Raw genomic sequence first — 20,550 nt, forward strand, 5'->3', positions numbered from 1 at the left:
GAGCGCATGATATGCCCGTCGTCTTGTGTGTGAATTTTTATGCAATAAGCATAAATAGTTTCTGACATACGGCGTGACATGCGAAAACCCCCTTTTTTTTTTACAAAAAACTCAATATCTCTAAAATAAAATTTTGAATCAAAACCAAAAAGTATACAGATCTTTAGATTAATATAACTAAGAAGTGTGTAAAATTTTAAGCAATAATCATAAATCTTTTTTGAGATACGGCGCGACATGTGAAAACCCCCCCTTTTAAAAAAAAAAATCAATTTCTCAAAAATAAAATTTTGAATCAAAACCAAAAAGTATACAGATCTTTCGATTAATATAACTAAAAAGTGTGTAAAATTTTAAGCAATAATCATAAATCGTTTTTGAGATACGGCGCGACATGTGAAAAAACCCCTCCCCTTTTTTTTACAAAATACTCAATAACTCAAAAATAAAATTTTGAATCATCACCAAAAAGTATACAGATCTTAAGGTTAATGTAACTAAGAAGTGTGTAAAGTTTTAAGCAATAATCATAAACTGTTTTTGAGATACGGCGCCACATGTGAAAAACCCCTCCCCCTTTTTTAACAAAATACTCAATATCTCTAAAATAAAATTTTGAATCATCACCAAAAAGTACACAGATCTTAAGATTAATATAACTAAGAAGTGTGTAAAGTTTTAAGCAATAATCATAAATTGTTTTTGAGATACGGCGCGACATGTGAAAAAAAACACACACCTGTTTTAGTTACTAAGTCCCGTAACTCAAAAAGTTTTAATCTTATTTTCACCAAAAAGTATACAGAACGTTTGACCATCCTAAGAAATAACTATGTTAAGTTTCATGAAATTTTGATAAGTCATTCTCAAGTTACGGTGCGACATGTTTACGCCGGACAGACGGACAGACAGACAGACAGACGGACGGACGGACAGACAAACGGACAGACAAACAGACGGACATTTGTATACCATAATACGTCCCGTCAAAAATTTGACGGGCGTATAAAAATGTTAACCTCTTGTATTTAATGGAAGTGTTTTCTTGTTGAGCTTTTACTTCTTTTAGAATTAATGGGTACTCAGTGACTTATTTGATACACAGTAATAACCAGCTTCTCAAAACTGAGGTTGCGAGTTTTGCATCCTGCTTCCACAAAATGAGTTGGACAATAGAGAATTGCTAGTTTTCCTTCCAAATTTCTGTGGTTCTCTCAGAGATTGTTTAAGGGTAACCACTTCTGATAAGTCAATGATATTTGGTATGCAGTTGTATAAGCATTGGCACATCTCATTTCCATTAAGATTGTTTGGCCCTGTACCTTCAGTCATGGTTCATTGACTTTGAATATTTAGCATAACTTACATGTTAAGGTATTGCTTTCTAAATTTTAACATTTGCATTTTACTATCAAAATAATAAAAACGTGAGATATATTTCTGTGTTAACAGTTTATTATCCTTGCTGTTGTTGACATGCCGACGATGTCATTAGCGGTTTTTATACACCCGTTTACGGGGCGTATTATGGTATACCATTGTCCGTCCGTCCGTCGTCAACATGTTGGACAATAACTTCATAACGCTTTAACCAATTTGCATGAAACTTTGGTGAATTGTTTATATCTATTGACGTGAGCTCCCTTTTGATTTTTATAAATTTTAGATTTTAGGTTTCTGAGTTATGGGTTTTTATTCATTAAAAAAGGTGGATTTTCCAGTTTTCGGACAATAACTCAAAAACACTTTCACCAATTTGCCAAAAACTTTGGTAAATTGATTATATCTATTGTTGTGAGCTCCCTTTCGATTTTTATGAATTCTTGATTTTACATTTCCGAGTTATGGGGTTTTATTCATTAAAGAAGGGGGATTTTCCTGTTTTCGGACAATAACTCAAAAATGCTTTGAGTAGTTTTCATGAAACTTTGGTGAATTGTTTATATCTATTGAGGTAAGCTCCCTTTCAATTTTTATAAATTTTAGATTTTAAGTTTCTGAATTATGGGATTTTATTCATAACTAGAGGCTCTCAAGAGCCTGTGTCGCTCACCTGACTCTACTTTGGTTTTAGAAATCATGTAAAGATAGAAAAAAATCATAACAGATACCCAAATAATGATTGAGGCCAAATTTTGATTAATATTGGTCCCGTTATTTAATAAAATATCCTGGTGGCCATCATGAACAGTAAATCGGCAACAAAGTAGCAACACTTGGTCAGCACTTCATAAGGAACATTCATGCCATGTTTGGTTTCATTCCATTCAGTGGTACTCTAAAAAAAGACATTTGTATGTATTTCCCATAGGGTCCTATGTTAAACTAAACCCCTCCCCCTAGTGGCCATCTTGGATGATGGATCGACTGCAAAGTAACAACACTTGGTCAGCAACTCATAAGGAACATTCATGCCATGTTTGGTTCAATTCCATTCAGTGGTTCTCTAAAAGAAGACAATTGTATGTATTTCCCATAGGGTCCTATGTTAAACTAAGTCCCCCGCTGTCGGCCATCTTGGATGATGGATCGGCTGCAAAGTAACAACACTTGGTCAACATCTCATAAGGAACATTCATGCCATGTTTGGTTCCATTCCATTTATTGGTTCTCCAACGAAGACATTTTCATGTATTTCCCAAAGGGTCCTATGTAAAACTAAGTCCCCCGCTGGCGGCCATCTTGGATGATGGATCAGCTACAAAGTAACAACACTTGGTCAGCATCTCATAAGGAAGATTCATGCCATGTTTGGTTTCATTCCATTCAGTGGTTCTCTAAAAGAAGACATTTGTATGTATTTCCCATAGGTCCTTTGTTAAACTAAGTCCCCTGCTGTCGGCCATCTTGGATGATGGACCGACTGCAAAGTAACAACACTTGGTCAGCACCTCATAAGGAACATTCATGCCATGTTTGGTTTCATTCCATTCAGTGGTTCTCTAAAAGAAGACATTTGTATGTATTTCCCATAGGGTCCTATGTTAAACTAAGTCCCCCGCTGGCAGCCATCTTGGATGATGGATCTGCTACAAAGTAACAACACTTGGTCAGAACCTCATAAGGAACATTCATGCCATGTTTGGTTTCATTCCATTCAGTGGTTCTCTAAAAGAAGACATTTGTATGTATTTCCCATAGGGTCCTATGTTAAACTAAGTCCCTCGCTGGCGGCCATCTTGGATGATGGATCGGCTACAAAGTAACAACACTTGGTCAGAACCTCATAAGGAACATTCATGCCATGTTTGGTTTCATTCCATTCAGTGGTTCTATAAAAGAAGACATTTGTATGTATTTCCCATAGGGTCCTATGTTAAACTAAGTCCCCCGCTGGCGGCCATCTTGGATGATGGACCGACAGCAAAGTAACAACACTTTGTCAGCATCTCATAAGGAACATTCATGCCATGTTTGGTTCCATTCCATTCAGTGGTTCTCTCAAAGAAGACATTTTTATGTATTTCCCATAGGGTCCTATGTTAAACTAAGTCCCCCGCTGGTGGCCATCTTGGATGATGGATCGGCTACAAAGTAACAACACTTAGTCAGCACCTCATAAGGAACATTCATGCCATGTTTGGTTTCATTCCATTCAGTGGTTCTCTAAAAGAAGTCATTTGTATGCATTTCCCATAGGGTCCTATGTTAAACTAAGTTCCCCGATGGCGGCCATCTTGGATGATGGATCGGCTACAAAGTAACAACACATGGTCAGCACCTCATGAGGAACATTCATGCCATGTTTGGTTTTATTCCATTTAGTGGTTCTCTAAAAGAAGTCATTTGTATGCATTTCCAATAGGGTCCTATGTTAAATTAAGTCCCCCGCTGGCGGCCATCTTGGATGATGGATCGGCTACAAAGTAACAACACTTGGTGAGCACCTAATAAGGAACATTCATGCCATGTTTGGTTTCATTCCATTCAGTGGTTCTCTAAAAGAAGTCATTTGTATGCATTTCCCATAGGGTCCTATGTTAAACTAAGTCCCCCGCTGGCGGCCATCTTGGATGATGGATCGGCTACAAAGTAACAACACTTGGTCAGCACCTCATAAGGAACATTCATGCCATGTTTGGTTTCATTCCATTCAGTGGTTCTCTAAAAGAAGACATTTGTATGTATTTCCCATAGGGTCCTATGTTAAACTAAGTTCCCCGATGGCGGCCATCTTGGATGATGGATCGGCTACAAAGTAACAACACTTGGTCAGCACCTCATAAGGAACATTCATGCCATGTTTGGTTTCATTCCATTCAGTGGTTCTCTAAAAGAAGTCATTTGTATGCATTTCCCATAGGGTCCTATGTTAAACTAAGTCCCCCGCTGGCGGCCATCTTGGATGATGGATCGGCTACAAAGTAACAACACTTGGTCAGCACCTCATAAGGAACATTCATGCCATGTTTGGTTTCATTCCATTCAGTGGTTCTCTAGAAGAAGTTCAAAATGTAAAAAGTTAACGCCGACGACGGACGACGCCGGACGACGGACGACGGACGCCAAGTGATGAGAAAAGCTCACTTGGCCCTTCGGGCCAGGTGAGCTAAAAAAGGGGTAATTTTCCAATTTTCGGACAATAACTCAAAAGTGCTTATGTAGTTTTCATGAAAATTTGGTGACGGGTTTATATCTATTTAAATTACCTCCCCTTGAATTTTTATAAATTTCTGATATGACATTGAGGAGTTAGGGCTATTCCATTAAAATGTATGTGGGAGGGTAGGAAGGGAAGTTTAATTATTGAATGTGGGTCATGGGTCTTTTTTCAGTATGCTTCTATTACCATTATGCAAAATTATCTAAAAAATGGTTCTTGGTTGTAGAGATATTTTAAAACTCCCTTCCTACCCTCCCACATACATTTTAATGGAAAACCCTTTATGGAACTTTATTCTTTGAAAAAGCAACGGCCATATCATGTGCTCATGGCGCAGCTCTTTATTATCAATTTTAAAGAACACTTGTCTAGAACAGAGCATTAAGAGGTCTCAACATATGGTGTAGATATTTGCCATTGTTTAAGACCAGATTGACAACCTCTAGATGTCTTTCTGTTTGAGACGTGTCAAAACTCATTGATAATTTTTATTTATACTCTGATTAAGCTTATGGAAACTGTTGTGATGAATCACTGGTTTGAGTAAAACAATGTTAATAAAATGCTTCGCTGGGGCGCAGCTTGATACGACCGCAGAGGTCGAACCCTGAACAGTTGGGGCAAGTATGGACACAACATTCAAGCTTGATACAGCTCTGAATTTGGATTGTTATTAAATATTTGACACAGCATAGGTTTCTGACACAGAAAGAATGTGGTCTAAGAACTTGAATTTTTTTTAATTTACCTATTATGGTCCAATGTCCAAAATCAAAATACATGGTTAGATTCAGCATATCAAAGAACCCCATATATTCAATTTTTGTTAAAAATAAACAAAGTTTAATTTTGGACCCCAACTTGGACAAACTTGAAAACTGGGCCCATAATCAAAAATCTAAACACATGTTTAGATTCAGCATATCAAAGAACCCCAAGAATTCAATTTTTGCTAAAATCAAACTAAGTTTAATTTTGGACCCTTTGGACCTTAATGTAGACCAATTTAAAAAACAGGACTTAAAATTAAAAATCTAAATACACGGTTAGATTTGGAATATCAAAGAACCCAGTAATTCAATTTTTGATGAAATCAAACAAAGTTTAATTTTGGACCCTTTTGACCTCAATATGAACCAATTTGATAGCGGGGCCCACAAATAAAAATTCTAAATTCATGGTTAGATTCAGCATATCAAAGAACCCCATATATTCAATTTTTGTTGAAATCAAAAAAAGTTTAATTTTGGACCCCAACTTGGACCAACTTGAAAACTGGGCCCATAATCAAAAATCTAAACACATGTTTAGATTCAGCATATCAAAGAACCCCAAGAATTCAATTTTTGTTAAAATCAAACTAAGTTTAATTTTGGACCCTTTGGACCTCAATGAAGACCAATTTAAAAAACGGGACCCAAATTAAACATCTAAAAACACGGTTAGATTTGGCTTAAAAAAGAACCCCAATAATTCAATTTTTGATGAAATCAAACAAAGTTTAATTTTGGACCCTTTTGACCTCAATGTGAACCAATTTGATAGCGGGGCCTACAAATAAAAAATCTAAATACATGGTTAGATTCAGCATATCAAAGAACCTCATATATTCAATTTTTGTTGAAATCAAACAAAGTTTAATTTTGGACCCCAATTTAGACCAACTTGAAAACTGGGCCCATAATCAAAAATCTAAATACATGTTTAGATTCAGCATATCAAAGAACCCCATATATTCAATTTTTGTTGAAATCGAACAAAGTTTAAATACTGGACCCTATCTTGGACCAACTTGAAAACTGGGCCCATAATCAAAAATCTAAACACATGTTTAGATTCAGCATATCAAAGAACCCCAAGAATTCAATTTTTGTTAAAATCAAACTAAGTTTAATTTTGGACCCTTTGGACCTTAATGTAGACCAATTTAAAAAACAGGACCCAAAATTAAAAATCTAAATACACGGTTAGATTTGGAATATCAAAGAGCCCCAATAATTCAATTTTAGATGAAATCAAACAAAGTTTAATTTTGGACCCTTTTGACCTCAATATGAACCAATTTGATAACGGGGTCCACAAATAAAAAATCTAAATACATGGTTAGATTCAGCATATCAAAGAACCCCATATATTCAATTTTTGTTGAAATCAAACAAAGTTTAATTTTGGACCCCAATTTGGACCAACTTGAAAACTGGGCCAAAAATCAAAAATCTAAATACATGTGATTCAGCATATCAAAGAACCTCATATATTCAATTTTTGCTAAAATCAAACAAAGTTTAATTTTGGACCCTTTGGACCTTAATGTAGACCATTTTGAAAACTGGACCCAAAATTAAAAATCTAAATACACTGTTAGATTCGGCATAACAAATAAATAAATGTGATCAAAGATTTTACAAATCTAATGCGCCATACTGTACAATTAAAGATTACTTCTTGAAATTTTTCAATATTTGAAATTTGAAAAAAAAATAATATTTGAAGAATAATTCTTTTTAATTTCTGAAATCTGAAATGAGAAAAAATTGACCCCCCACAATTTCTTTTTATCCCCCCCCCCTTTTTTCCCCCAAAAAATTCTTTCCCTCAAGATATGGTCATAATCTCAATTCAAATTTCCAATGGAGCTGGCAACCATAATTACCCATTTAAATTTACCATAGTGCTAACTTAATCTATTTTATAATAGAATTAAAAATATAGTGTCAAATCTTTCATATGGATTTTTTTGTAAAAAAAATGATGCAACATTTGCAGATATTTTTACTGGTCTTCCTTTATAAATATGCATTTCTTTAAACATAATTTAAAAGCAGTGTAAGGGAAGTAACCAAAACGTTGTATTTGGATTACCTCCCTTACACTGTTTTAAATTATCTTTATTGTTCATTAACCATTACTTTATACATAATTTAAAAGCAGTGTAAGGGAGATAATTTCAATGATGTATTTGATTTATCTCCCTTACACTGCTTTAAATTATGTTTTGTACTAAAGTATTTGTCCATTAACCAGGACAACCTTGTTTTTCCCCCTTTTTTGCCCCTAATTCCTAAACGGTTTGAGCCATAACCCCCCAAAGCAAATCCTAACCATCCCTTTGTGGTATGGAAACTTGTAGTATAATTTCAGAGAGATCCATACACCGTTCCACAGTTACTGTCTGGAAACTAGAAAATGCTTATTTTTGGCCCCTTTTTGGCCCCTTATTCCTTAACTGTTGGTACCATAACCCCCAAAATCAATCCCAACCTTCCTTTTGTGGTATTTAACCTTATGGTAAAATTTCAAAAAGATCCACTTAAACTAAAGTTAGAGTGCGAAAACCAATGTGTCATCGGACGACGCCGCCGGACGACGACGATGCCAACGTCATACCAATATACGACCGCAAAATTTTTTTGCGGTCGTATAAAAATCAAAACCATTATTTTTAGCAATAACGTATTATCCTTTTAACTTGACAACTGGCCAAGATGCATAATATACACTATATATATGTTTTTGCTGTGTCGTAATGAGATTCAATATATCTTTGAGATGAAGAACAGCAAAAGAATGGCCGTTCCTTGCTTTGGATTTTGTTTGGTGCGTGTAGGAATGTTTTGCTATGAATCAATTTAAAATATTCCTTTTTTTATCAATTTTTCTGTCATGATAAATTTCTATTTGACAAATGAGGAAGGCATGATAATTTTGCAAATTCTCAAGTTTTCCTGAAATTCAAGAAATTTGAAAGCCTTTGCATTGGGCAAACATTTAAAGTAAACAATGTATTTATTTCTAATATCTGATAGAATAATGCGGTCTGAATATCCAAAGGATATTTTTCTTTATCAATTTATTTAATTTTTGTTTTTCTATTATTGAATTCAAGGCTGAAAGAAGAATGGTTACAATACTTTGGACTTTTTTTAATTCATAATAAAACAAAGGTTTCGACTCCATCAAATAAAGCTGACTCATAGCTTTGAATGTAATTTCATCAAGTGAGCAATTTCATTTGAATGCATTTTCAATAGTAGTAGCAATGATTTGAAATCTCAGTTTCATGAAAAATTTAAAAACTGCACTGTTACTTAGGATTTAGGCGACTTCTTTTTAGCTGCATCCCTGAGGATTCTAATTCGTTCAATGTTGCTGGTTGTTGATTTAAGCCTGCTACTTGTATCATCAGATAGTTCAGATGTCTTTAAAGAATCACTTGAATCATCTTTTGAAACTCCTATAGAGTTATTCCCCTTCTCTGGATAGTAATTCCCATTTAATGATGATAATGTACTGTGTGAATATGTTTTCTGATGACTAAACAATGAAGGACAATCAGATTCTGATGAAGATGTCAAAGGTCTTTGTGATGATTCATAGCTTGCACTGCCCTGAGAACACATACTTATTAAATTCTTGTTGAAAAACGAATTTTCAGTTGAGTGAGTCTCTGTTGAGAGCATGATTTCAGGACTTTTTGGCATAGTCATATTCATTGAACTTTTCCTTGGTGAAGCAGATTGTAAAATTTGTGATAAGTTAATGGCAGGAGTTGTTAGAGCAGTTTGATAATTTTCTACAAGCGATGTGTTCTGTGACCTTGATGTACTAGGAGATTCGCAATAACTGATATCCGACTGATATGGAGTTGTTGGTGCTGTTGCATAGTTTTCACCAAATGATGCATTTAGAGATCTTGGTGAAATTGTTAGAGAATCTCCCATAGAAAAAGATGATCTATTGTTGTTAGGAGACAAGTTATCTGACGAGTTCACTTCATTCATGTAGTTGCTCAATTCTTCCACTTTCATGCTCATCTGCTCTATTTCTGTCAATTGTTTTTGTTTTGGCTTATTAAGTTTCCCAACCTGAAGCATTTTACCTGCTGGCACTAGTTGAACATCAGTATCAGAATCGTAATATTTAATGCATGACCTTATAGAACGTCCAATTGAAATCTCCTTATCTGAGTTATCATCAGCTGACTCAGAATTCTTAAATGGCTTCTGACTGGCCGTAGTGTTAACATTATTGTCTTTGGTGTGACCCCATGACACTTTCTGTTCATCTACCATTGCAGCCATCCTCAGTTTTTCCAGTAAAGATGAAGGAGTTTTCAGTAAGGTTTGTCTCCCAGTAGGAGTGGATGATATTGCTGGTTCTGGCATATTACCAGATGATATAGCTGATTCCGACTTATTACCTGATGAGATTGCTGGTTCCGATATATTACTAGATGATATTTTATTTGTCTTGTCCTTACTTTTGGACACAGATTCTGCAACTCTTGTTACTTCTTTTTTAGATTTTGACTCTGAAAGATACAAGCATACAACTACATTATTTAATGAACTAAACAATCAATTACCATACTATAAATTGATAACTCAATTATTTTAATAAACAAATGCAAAAAATTTTCCCATACAGGGTTCCTACACAATTTTTGTTTCATTTTATAATGACTTTTCAACAAATTGTGCCCCCACTGCTATAAACATATTTTGTGTCCTTGTTCTTCAGAAAATAAGGAGACATTTTATGATTGACAATGAGACAATGATCCACCAAAGGACAAGAATGTGAACAAGTTACTGTTCTGCTTTCGACAATGAGCAGAATATGTACTGTAAATTCATAAATAATGCGACAGGGTGAGTATCGCAATAATAAGAACTCACATTCTGATATCTGATACATATATCTGTATGCAGATTTTCATGAAATCACAAAAATTAATCTAACATTTTTGTCCTTTCTTCAAAAATCACAACTGCAATAATAAATGCATGCATTAATTTCTGAATTTACAATAGTATAAAGCTATAAAAGGTCATGTGATAACAAAATGTGAAACAATTCAAATAAATTTTATAGTCCTTTGCAATGCCTTGAAAGCTACAATATATTATGTTCACTAGTCAATTGTTGGCAATTTTTCTAGCCATTTCAGCTGAAACTGGCAGTCTCCTGGCAACTTCAGTGTTCAAAAGCACATTTCTCAACAAACAGATAATTTGTTTCTTATTTCAAAAGTCCTAAATGAGGCAAACTGCACCATGATAGAAAATCAGACTTAATCAATTATTTTTACAAACAATTTTCCTTATTTTTCATTTTTATATAAGATTATATGGCAGCCCTCACTAGTTAAAGGTCCATAACAAGAGGCTCTCAAGAGCTTGAATCGCTCACCTATAGTTTTTTATTTAAATTTTTCATCATACTTTACTGAATACTTTATACTGTTTACAGTTTATCTTTATCTATAATAATATTCAAGATAATAACCAAAACTGCAAAATTTCCTTTAAATTATCAATTCAGGGGCAATAACATAAAAATCAGTTATCCAATTTGGCTGAAAATTTCAGGGAAGGTAGATCTTGTCCCAATGAACACTTTAACTCATTGTCAGATTTGCTTAAATACCTTGGTTTTAGAGATATAAGCCAAAAACCACATTTTACTCCTATGTTCAATTTTTAGCCATGGCGGCCTTGTTTTTTTATTAAACATAATATAAAACACAAACTTTATACTAGACACCCTAAAAATCATTCAGCGTAAGTTTAGCTGACATTGCTTCAGTAGTTTCAGAGGAGAAGATTTTTTAAAGTTAACAATCATGATGAACAAATTGTGTAAAATTGCCTTTAAAGGGCAACAACTCCGTAATGGGTCAATTGACAATTTTGGACATTTTGACTTATTTGTATATCTTACTTTGCTGAACATTTTTACTGTTTATCTTTATCTATGATAATATTCAAGATACTAACTAAATACTGCAAAATTTCATTAAAATTATCAATTTAGGGGCAATAACCCAAAAATCGGTTGTCTGAAAATTTCAGGGCAGGTAATTCTTGACCTAATGAACACTTTTACCCCATAAAATTTGCTCTAGTTTTGAGATATAAGCCAAAAACTGCATTTTACCCCTATGTTCTATTTTTATCCATGGTGGCCATGTTTTTTGACGAAACAGAAAATAAAACACAAACTTCCTAACAACAACCATAATAGCCCAATTTCCTGTATCAAACATAAGCTAAAAGAACTCGCCAAGGAATATATTTTTGTCCCGGCTGATAAGGCTGCTAACAATATCATTATTGTTTGACGTAAATTTTACATTGATGTTCTACAAAAGGAAATCACAAATTCACCAACATTCCAACTGACTCCATTTTCGGAAAATGACATCTGTAACAAACATAAACTTTTAGCTACCTCTTTACAAGCAGAACCAAATACAATAAAAGTTCCAACTATGTACTGGCTTCCGAAGCTGCATAAAACTCCTTACAAATATAGATTTATTTCGTCTTCAAGCCATTGTTCCACCACTAAACTATCTATTCTACTTACAAGTACACTTGGTACAATCAAAAAGTTGGTAATGAATTGTTCAAATAAGGCCTTTGAAAATAGTTGAATTAATTACTTTTGGAGTGTCAAAAATTCGTTGGAAGTACTTGATAAATTACATGCTTATATTGGTGATTTCGAATTTGTTCAAAGTTTTGATTTTTCTACCCTATATACAACATTGCCTCATAATCTTATTAAGAAAAAATTCACACACCTGATTAAATGCGCATTTAAAAAGTGGGAATGCGAATATATATGTTCAAACTTTTTATGGTCATTTTTTAGTAACAACAAACAAAAGAACTATGTCAACTGGACCTGCTTTGATACTATAACTGCCCTTGAATTTTTACTAGATAACATTTTTGTTCGCTATGGAGATTCCGTATATCGTCAGGTTATTGGAATTCCCATGGGGACTAACTGTGCACCACTTATTGCGGACCTGTTTCTGTATTGTTATGAGTTACAATTTATGACTAAAATTAGCAAAGACCCATCGAAACAACATCTGATTCAAAAATTTAATAACACTTTTAGATATTTAGATGAGATATTGGCTCTCAATACTGACGACTTCAGTATGTACACTAAAGAGATTTATTCTGCTGAACTGACTTTAAATAAAGCTAATACTAACAATGAATACTGCCCTTTCATGGATCTTGATATCTTTATCTTTAACGGGAAACTTAATACCAAAATTTATGATAAAAGAGATGATTTTTCATTTCCTATTGTTAATTATCCATTTTTAGATGGTGACGTTCCCTTGTCGCCATCTTATGATGTTTATATATCTCAACTTGTTCGATTCGCTCGTGTATGTAACAACGCATTTGATTTCAACGAGAGAAATCTCTGTATTACTGAAAAATTATTACACCAGGGTTTTCGATATCACAAACTAGTCAAAACATTTACTAAATTTCATCATCGGTACAAGGACATCATTCGTAAATATAAATCAACATGCAGACATCTTTGAATCGGAAATAAACACATTTATTCTAAAACCAGTTGTTGGCATGATACGGGTTATGTTCTTCTCATTTATTTTATGATGGTATGATACTAAACCCCTAACGGGAGGTATTGTACTTGATTTTCATATGATGAAGACATAATCTTTCAATCAGTTTAATTGAAGTTTGGAGCTGGCATGTCAGTAACTGCTAGTAGTCCTTTGTTCATTTATGTATCATTGTCATTTTGCTTAGTTTCTTTTGTTACCTATTCTGACATCTGACTCGGATTTCTTTTAAACTGAGTTTTACTGTGTGCTATGTGTTTCTTTTTTCTACATTTGCTAGAGGTATAGGGGGAGGGTTGAGATCTCACAATTCATGTTTAACCCCGCCGCATTTTTGTGCCTGTCTCAAGTCAGGAGCCTCTGGCCTTTGTTAGTCTTGTATGTTTTTTAATTTTAGTTCATTTATATGTTTTGGAGTTTAGTGTGATGTCCATTTTCACTGAACTAGCACACAATTTTATTTAGGGGCCAGCTGAGGACCACCTCTGGGTGCGGGATATTCTCGCTGCATTGAAGACCCATTGGTGGCCTTCGGCTGTTGTCTACTCTTTGGTCTGGTTGTTGTCTCTTTGACATATTTCCCATTTCCATTCTCAATTTTATTTATACTAGATACCCTATGGATCATTCAGCTTAAGTTTGGTTGAAATTGGTTCAGTAGTTCCACAGGAGAAGATCTTTGAAATAGTTTACACCAGACGGACGACGGACGCCAAGTGATGGCAAAAGCTCACATTTCCTTTTAGGAAAGGTGAGTTAAAAAGGAAACATTCATGCCAAACTACTGGTATCTCATGATTTTATATGTTTGAAGACATGTTATAAACAGTTTTATAAGTTTCCAGGACTTTTCAGTGAAATATGACTTTTACAGGACTTTTTTCACAAATTAAAAATCAATGACATTTCCAGAATTCCATTACATGTACGAACCAGTAGCCACAACATGGCTCTTCTTATATCAAAATCAATTCCATTGAACAAAATTGTTCCAAATCATTCTCTATGTCTATTTTGTGGCCTAAAGCAATCTGTGAAGTATTTTTTTTAAATGTGTACAAAAAAGCATATTAGTGTATTACTATAAAAATATTGTAAACAATTGATCAAAAACTCAAATGGCCAGGTGGTACAGAATGTTACTTAAACAATGGAGTTATAATGGTCTATAGTGAAAATATAAATATATAGAAATCTAAAATGGGAAAACTGAGGTGCACAACCAAAACAAACTATGTGTTAAGTTCCAAAGAAATGAAAATAAAAATTGGTACCATCTTTCAAAAATTTGGCAGAATAATAACTAAGTTCCCACAATGTTGACTAGAGGCTCCAAGGAGCCTGTGTCGCTCACCTGATATTTTTGTTTACAACTGATGCATGAAATAATGCAACTGTTATACTTTGCTTTAATTTCAGAGACATAAGCCAAAAACTGCATTTTACCCCAATGTTATATTTTTAGCCATGGTGGTCATCTTGGTTGGCAGGCGGGGTCATCGGACACATTTTTTATACTAGAAACCCTAATGATGATTGTGGATAAGTTTGGTTAAATTTGTCTCATCAGTTTCAGAGGAGATGATTTTTGTAAAAGATTACAAAAATTTAAGAAAAATTGTTAAAAATTGACTTTAAAGGGCAACTCCTTAAGGTAAATTCACTGTATACCGCCATCTTGGATTGTATAATAGCAGTACACAATCGGTCTAGTTCTCTGCCTAAATCTGCAAATTTTAGGACAGATTTGCAATTTATGTATAAGACTGTTTATTTGTATAAAGAAAAATAAGTGATTTATTGCATTATCCAAAATGTTTAAACAAATAACAAATATTTGTGTGTTTTAGAATCAATTTTTCAACTTAGCCATTTACAGGGAGATAACTCTTATAGTCAAAATTTTATACTGTAATGACTATGAGTGAAATTTTCATTTTTTACCTGTAGCAAGAAAACAAGTTCGGTGACACCATTTTTTCTTTTCATTTTCTTAAAGCATATTGCAAAACCTATATTCTCATATTTTATTTCAAAATTCTATCTCATAGATTTCTTTTTATTCACAAAAATGAGTTTTTTCATGAACAATCTATGCAAATTTGGGCAATTTTGCACTACTTGTAGCTTGAAAAAGAGCACAGTGACCCATACTTTTTATTATATTTTTGAAAAGAGCACAGTAAAATCTTCATTTTAGCAAAGTATAAGAAAATTCTAACTGAGGAAATATATACTGACCTTAAGGGGTCAATTGACAATTTTTGTCATGTTTGACTTATTTGTAGATCTTACTTTGCTGAACATTATTGCTGTTTACAGTTTATCTCTATCTATAATAATATTCAAGATAATAACCAATAAAATGCTCCGCAGGGCGCAGCTTGATACGACCGCAGAGGTCAAACTCTGAACAGTTGGGGCAAGTATGGACACAACATTCAAGCTTGATACAGCTCTGAATTTGGATTGTGATTAAATATTTGACACAGCATAGGTTTCTGACAGAATGAATGTGGTCTAAGAACTTAAAAATTTTAAATTGGACATTCACCTATTATGGTCCAATATCCAAAATCTAAATACATGGTTAGATTCAGCATATCAAAGAACCCCAAGAATTCAATTTTTGATGAAATCAAACAAAGTTTAATTTTGGACCCTTTTGACCTCAATGTGGACAAAGTTGATAACGGGGCCCAAAAATCAAAAATCTAAATACATGGTTAGATTCGGCATATCAAAGAACCCCATATATTCAATTTTTGTTGAAATCAAACAAAGTTTAATTTTGGACCCCGATTTGGACCAACTTGAAAACTGGGCCCATAATCAAAAATCTAAATACATGTTTAGATTCAGCATATCAAAGAACCCTAAGAATTCAATTTTTGTTAAAATCAAACTAAGTTTAATTTTGGACCCTTTGGACCTTAATGTAGACCAATTTGAAAACAGAACCAAAAATTAAGAATCTAAATACACAGTTAGATTCGGCATATCAAAGAACCCCAATAATTCAATTTTTGATGAAATCAAACAAAGTTTAATTTTGGACCCTTTATACCTCAATGTGGACCAATTTAAAAACGGGGCCCAAAATCCAAAAACTTAATACACGGTTAGAATCAGCATATTTAAGAACCCCAAGAATTCAATTTTTGATGAAATCAAACAAAGTTTAATTTTGGACCCTTTTGACCTCAATGTGGACAAAGTTGATAATGGGGCCCAAAAATCAAAAATTTAAATACATGGTTAGATTCGGCATATCAAAGAACCCCATATATTCAATTTTTGTTGAAATCAAACAAAGTTTTAATTTTGGACCCCGATTTGGACCAACTTGAGACTGGGCCCATAATCAAAAATCTAAATACATGTTTAGTTTCAGCATATCAAAGAACCCTAAGAATTCAATTTTTGTTAAAATCAAACTAAGTTTAATTTTGGACCCTTTGGACCTTAATGTAGACCAATTTGAAAACGGAACCAAAAATTAAGAATCTAAATACACAGTTAGATTCGGCATATCAAAGAACCCCAATAATTCAATTTTTGATGAAATCAAACAAAGTTTAATTTTGGACCCTTTGGACCTCAATGTGGACCAATTTAAAAACGGGGCCCAAAATCCAAAAACTTAATACACGGTTAGAATTAGCATATTTAAGAACCCCAAGAATTCAAGAATAAAACCCCATTGAAATTGGTCAAGAAATAAGCAACTTATACGAAGTATCTTCTTTTGCACAATACTGTGCAATTGAATATTTCTTGCAATGGTGCAATACTGTACAATTGACAATTTCTTGCTATTGCGCAATATTGTGCTATTGGATATTTCTTGCTATTGCACAATACTGTGCAATTGAAGATTTCTTGCTATTGCGCAATACTGTGCAATTGAAGATTTCTTGCTATTGTGCAATACTGTGCAATTGAAAATTTCTTGCTATTGCACAATACTTATTATATAATAATTTACACATCCTGTTTGGTGTGTATCTCCTACCATATCATTATTATTTGCTTTTAAATATAAAACAGAGAAATAACCAACTTAAAATGGAAAATTTTAAAAGAAAAAAAAAAGGAAAAAAAAGAAAAAATCGAAAAAAAACAAAAAAATCCCCCCCCCCCCAAATTTTTTGAACCCCCTTATGATTCATCATCCCCAAACTCAATCCCAGCCTTCCCTTTGTGGTATGGTACCTTGCAGTACAATTTCAGAGAGATCCATACACTTGAACACAAGTTATTGTCTGGAAACTAGAAAAATGCTTATTTTTGGCCCCTTTTTGGCCCCTTATTCCTTAACAATTTACAAAAATTTACAAAATTTATGAAAATTGTAAAAAATTGATTATAAAGGGCAATAACTCCTTAAGGGGTCAATTGACAATTTTGGTCATGTTGACTTATTTGTAGATCTTACTTTGCTGTACATTATTGCTGTTTACAGTTTATCTCTATCTATAATAATATTCAAGATAATAACCAAAAGCTGCAAAATTTTCTTAAAATTACCAATTCAGGGGCAGCAACCCAACAATGTGTTGCCTGAATGGTCTGAAAATTTCAGGGCAGATAGATCTTGACCTAATGAACAATTTTTATCTCTTCAGATTTGCTCTAAATGCTTTGGTTTCAGAGATATGAGCCAAAAACTGCATTTTACCCTATGTACTATTTTTTAGCCATGTCGGCCATCTTGGTTCGCGGGCAGGGTCATTGGACACATTTTTTAAACAAGATACCCTAATGATGATTGTGGACAAGTTTGGTTAAATTTGTCTTAGTAGTTTCAGAGGAGAAGATTTTTGTAAAAGATTACAAAAATTTACGAAAAATGGTTAAAAATTGACTATAAAGGGTAATAACTCCTTAAGGGGTCAACTGACCATTTTGGTCAAGTTGACTTATTTGTAGATCTTACTTTGCTGAACATTATAGCTGTTGATAGTTTATCTCTATCTATAATAATATTCAAGATAATAACCAAATACCGCAAAATTTCCTTAAAATTACCAATTCAGGGGCAGCAACCCAACAACGGGTTGTCCGATTCATCTGAAAATTTCAGGGCAGATAGATCTTGACCTGATAAACAATTTAACCCCATGTCAGATTTGCTCTTAATGCTTTGGTTTCAGAGATATAAGCCAAAATCTACATTTTACCCCATGTTCTATTTTTAGCCATGGCGGCCATCTTGGCTGGTTGGCTGGGTCACCGGACACATTTTTTAAACTAGATACCCCAATGATGATTGTGGCCAAGTTTGGTTTAATTTGGCCAAGTAGTTTCAGAGGAGAAGATTTTTGTAAAAGTTAACGACGACGACGACGGACGACGGACGACGGACGCCAAGTGATGAGAAAAGCTCACTTGGCCCTTTGGGCCAGGTGAGCTAATAATATTCAAGATAATAACCAAAAACTGCAAAATTTCCTTAAAATTACCAATTCAGGGACAGCAACCCAACAACAGGTTGTCAGATTTGTCTGAAAATTTCAGGGCAGATAGATCTTGACCTGATAATCAGTTTTACCCTATGTCAGATTTACTCTAAATGCTTTGGTTTCAGAGATATAAGCCAAAATCTACATTTTACCCCTATGTTCTATTTTTAGCCATGGTGGCTATCTTGGATGGTTGGCGGGGTCATCGGACACATTTTTAAAACTAGATACCCTAATGATGATTGTGGCCAAGTTTGGTTAAATTTGGCCCAGTGGTTTCAGAGGAGAAGATTTTTGTAAAAAGCTAACGACGACGGACGCCAAGTGATGAGAAAAGCTCACTTGGCCCTTCGGGCCAGGTGAGCTAAAAACAAACAACATTTCTTTTTCTGTTGTATGTTTTCACATCACTATTTAAGTAAGTTGAAATTTTATTTAGAGTCGGCACATAAATACAGTTAGCAATAGACATGGGCTTAAAAAAGCTCTGACAACCAAATATTGTACTGTTTAGTATAATACATGTATGTTTACTAAAAACAATTAAAAATAAATGGAGAAAGTGTCCATGCCCCCGCTTGCATATAACGTTATAAAGGGACATAACTCAAGAATGGTAAAAGTAACAACACCCAAATTCAAACGTGATCTGAGTTTTGTGATAATAAGCATTGTGTGTAAGTTTCGTAACATTTGGTTAAGGCAAACTAAATTTAGAGAACAGAAACCAATTTCGGGACGTATTAAATAAGGATGTACAGACAGACAAGGGTTACACTTAATGCCACCTCCGCTGTGGCAGAGGCATAAAAATCAATAAAATAAAAACCTTTCAAGAGCTGTTGGGTTATTGAAAATATTGTGTATGTGTCAACATATTTAATTCTAGTGCGAGGCCAGACAAATATTTTGTAGTCCTTTTTCCATTAAAGTCTTCTTACTAATTCTGAGAGTGGACTGTTACAATAATCAAATATAAGATTACCCCATATTCCTCCTTCATGCCATATAGATGCATTGCTGTATTTCACATCCAAGCCTATGATCCCTCTGCAGTTTTCATTGAATCCAGAGGAATCCTTATTAAAGTCATGTTCATCTGGTGGTCCTCTGTTGTAACGGTGTCGGTTGTATCTGCGACTGTCTCTGCTGGCCAATAAGCCTGATAAATTCTCAAATGCAACAGGAAGTTTGTGGGCATTGTTCTGAAAACATAAGAATTAATACATCATTTTTTCATACTTAATTGAAAAACAAAGGATATGGGATATCCATCCATGACACAATGTTAGTACATGCACAGCAAAAACTCACAAAGAGCAAAGGAACAGCGCTTTCATTGCTGTTCTTCATCTCAAAGTCACAGTGAGGCCTTCAACACGGAGCAAAAAGCTCTCACCTCACTGCAAGTTTAAGACGGTCCCTAGTACTGGTTAAAGTGGAATTCTTTACATATTTACAACACATTAAATCTAAACAAAAATCAAACAATTAAGATGATAAGCAGTGAGCTTTATTTTTTTCCATTTTATTTGGATTGATCATAACCAAGCTTAAAGGTTTTGTCATAGTTAGAATGTTTTACTTAACTATGCTAGGGTCCATCCCTCATCAAATTAAAATTATACTTAATCTCCAGTACAACTGAGATTTTCAACACTTTTGGTCCTACAAGTTTACTTGCAATTTAATAGAAATTATGTAAATAGAAACATATAAATTCTTTTTGAACATAAAACATGAATGCATGCATTGTTGTGCCAAGCATAGCCCCACTCTAATTCAAAGAATTGAAAAACAGAAGTAGGCACTTGACAGATCCTTAAAGCGCTAAATTGTAACAGCTCACTACTGCCAAGCTGCTGACACAATATGAAGTCAATCTGTTCAAAAGTACTCGAGAAAAGTTTGACAAAAAACTTTTAATTTCATTCAACATATTCAAAAATTCAAAGTATGGGCAAAAAGGAAGTAGTGTCTGACAGATCCAAAAAGTGCTCACACATTACAACTCATCACTGTCAAGCTTCTGACCAAATATGAAATTATTCTGTTTGGTAGTACCTGAGAAAATT

At 34.0% G+C, this 20,550-nt stretch overlaps 1 protein-coding gene and 1 long non-coding RNA gene across 2 annotated transcripts in view; one reads left to right on the forward strand and one right to left on the reverse strand.

The window, feature by feature from the left end:
- The first annotated feature begins 2,767 nt into the window (after nucleotides 1-2,767).
- LOC127715840 (uncharacterized) lies at nucleotides 2,768-4,238 on the forward strand. The gene is made up of 3 exons (XR_007988658.1): nucleotides 2,768-2,810; nucleotides 3,474-4,032; nucleotides 4,200-4,238. It is a non-coding gene; the product is annotated as an uncharacterized LOC127715840 (long non-coding RNA).
- A 4,273-nt stretch (nucleotides 4,239-8,511) lies between these two features.
- Nucleotides 8,512-20,550, reverse strand: part of LOC127715837 (piRNA biogenesis protein EXD1-like) — a 31,983-nt gene continuing 19,944 nt past the window's right edge. Inside the window, exons 11-12 of the mRNA XM_052221971.1 lie at nucleotides 19,461-19,680; nucleotides 8,512-9,914 (exon numbers count right to left, since the gene is read on the reverse strand). Coding sequence (XP_052077931.1) covers nucleotides 8,692-9,914; nucleotides 19,461-19,680 — 1,443 coding nt within the window. The 3' untranslated portion in view covers nucleotides 8,512-8,691. The remainder of the gene's footprint in view (nucleotides 9,915-19,460; nucleotides 19,681-20,550) is intronic.

The sequence above is a fragment of the Mytilus californianus genome, unplaced genomic scaffold (assembly GCF_021869535.1).
Source record: "Mytilus californianus isolate M0D057914Y unplaced genomic scaffold, xbMytCali1.0.p SCAF_9, whole genome shotgun sequence".
Classification (NCBI taxonomy): Eukaryota; Metazoa; Mollusca; class Bivalvia; order Mytilida; family Mytilidae; genus Mytilus; species Mytilus californianus.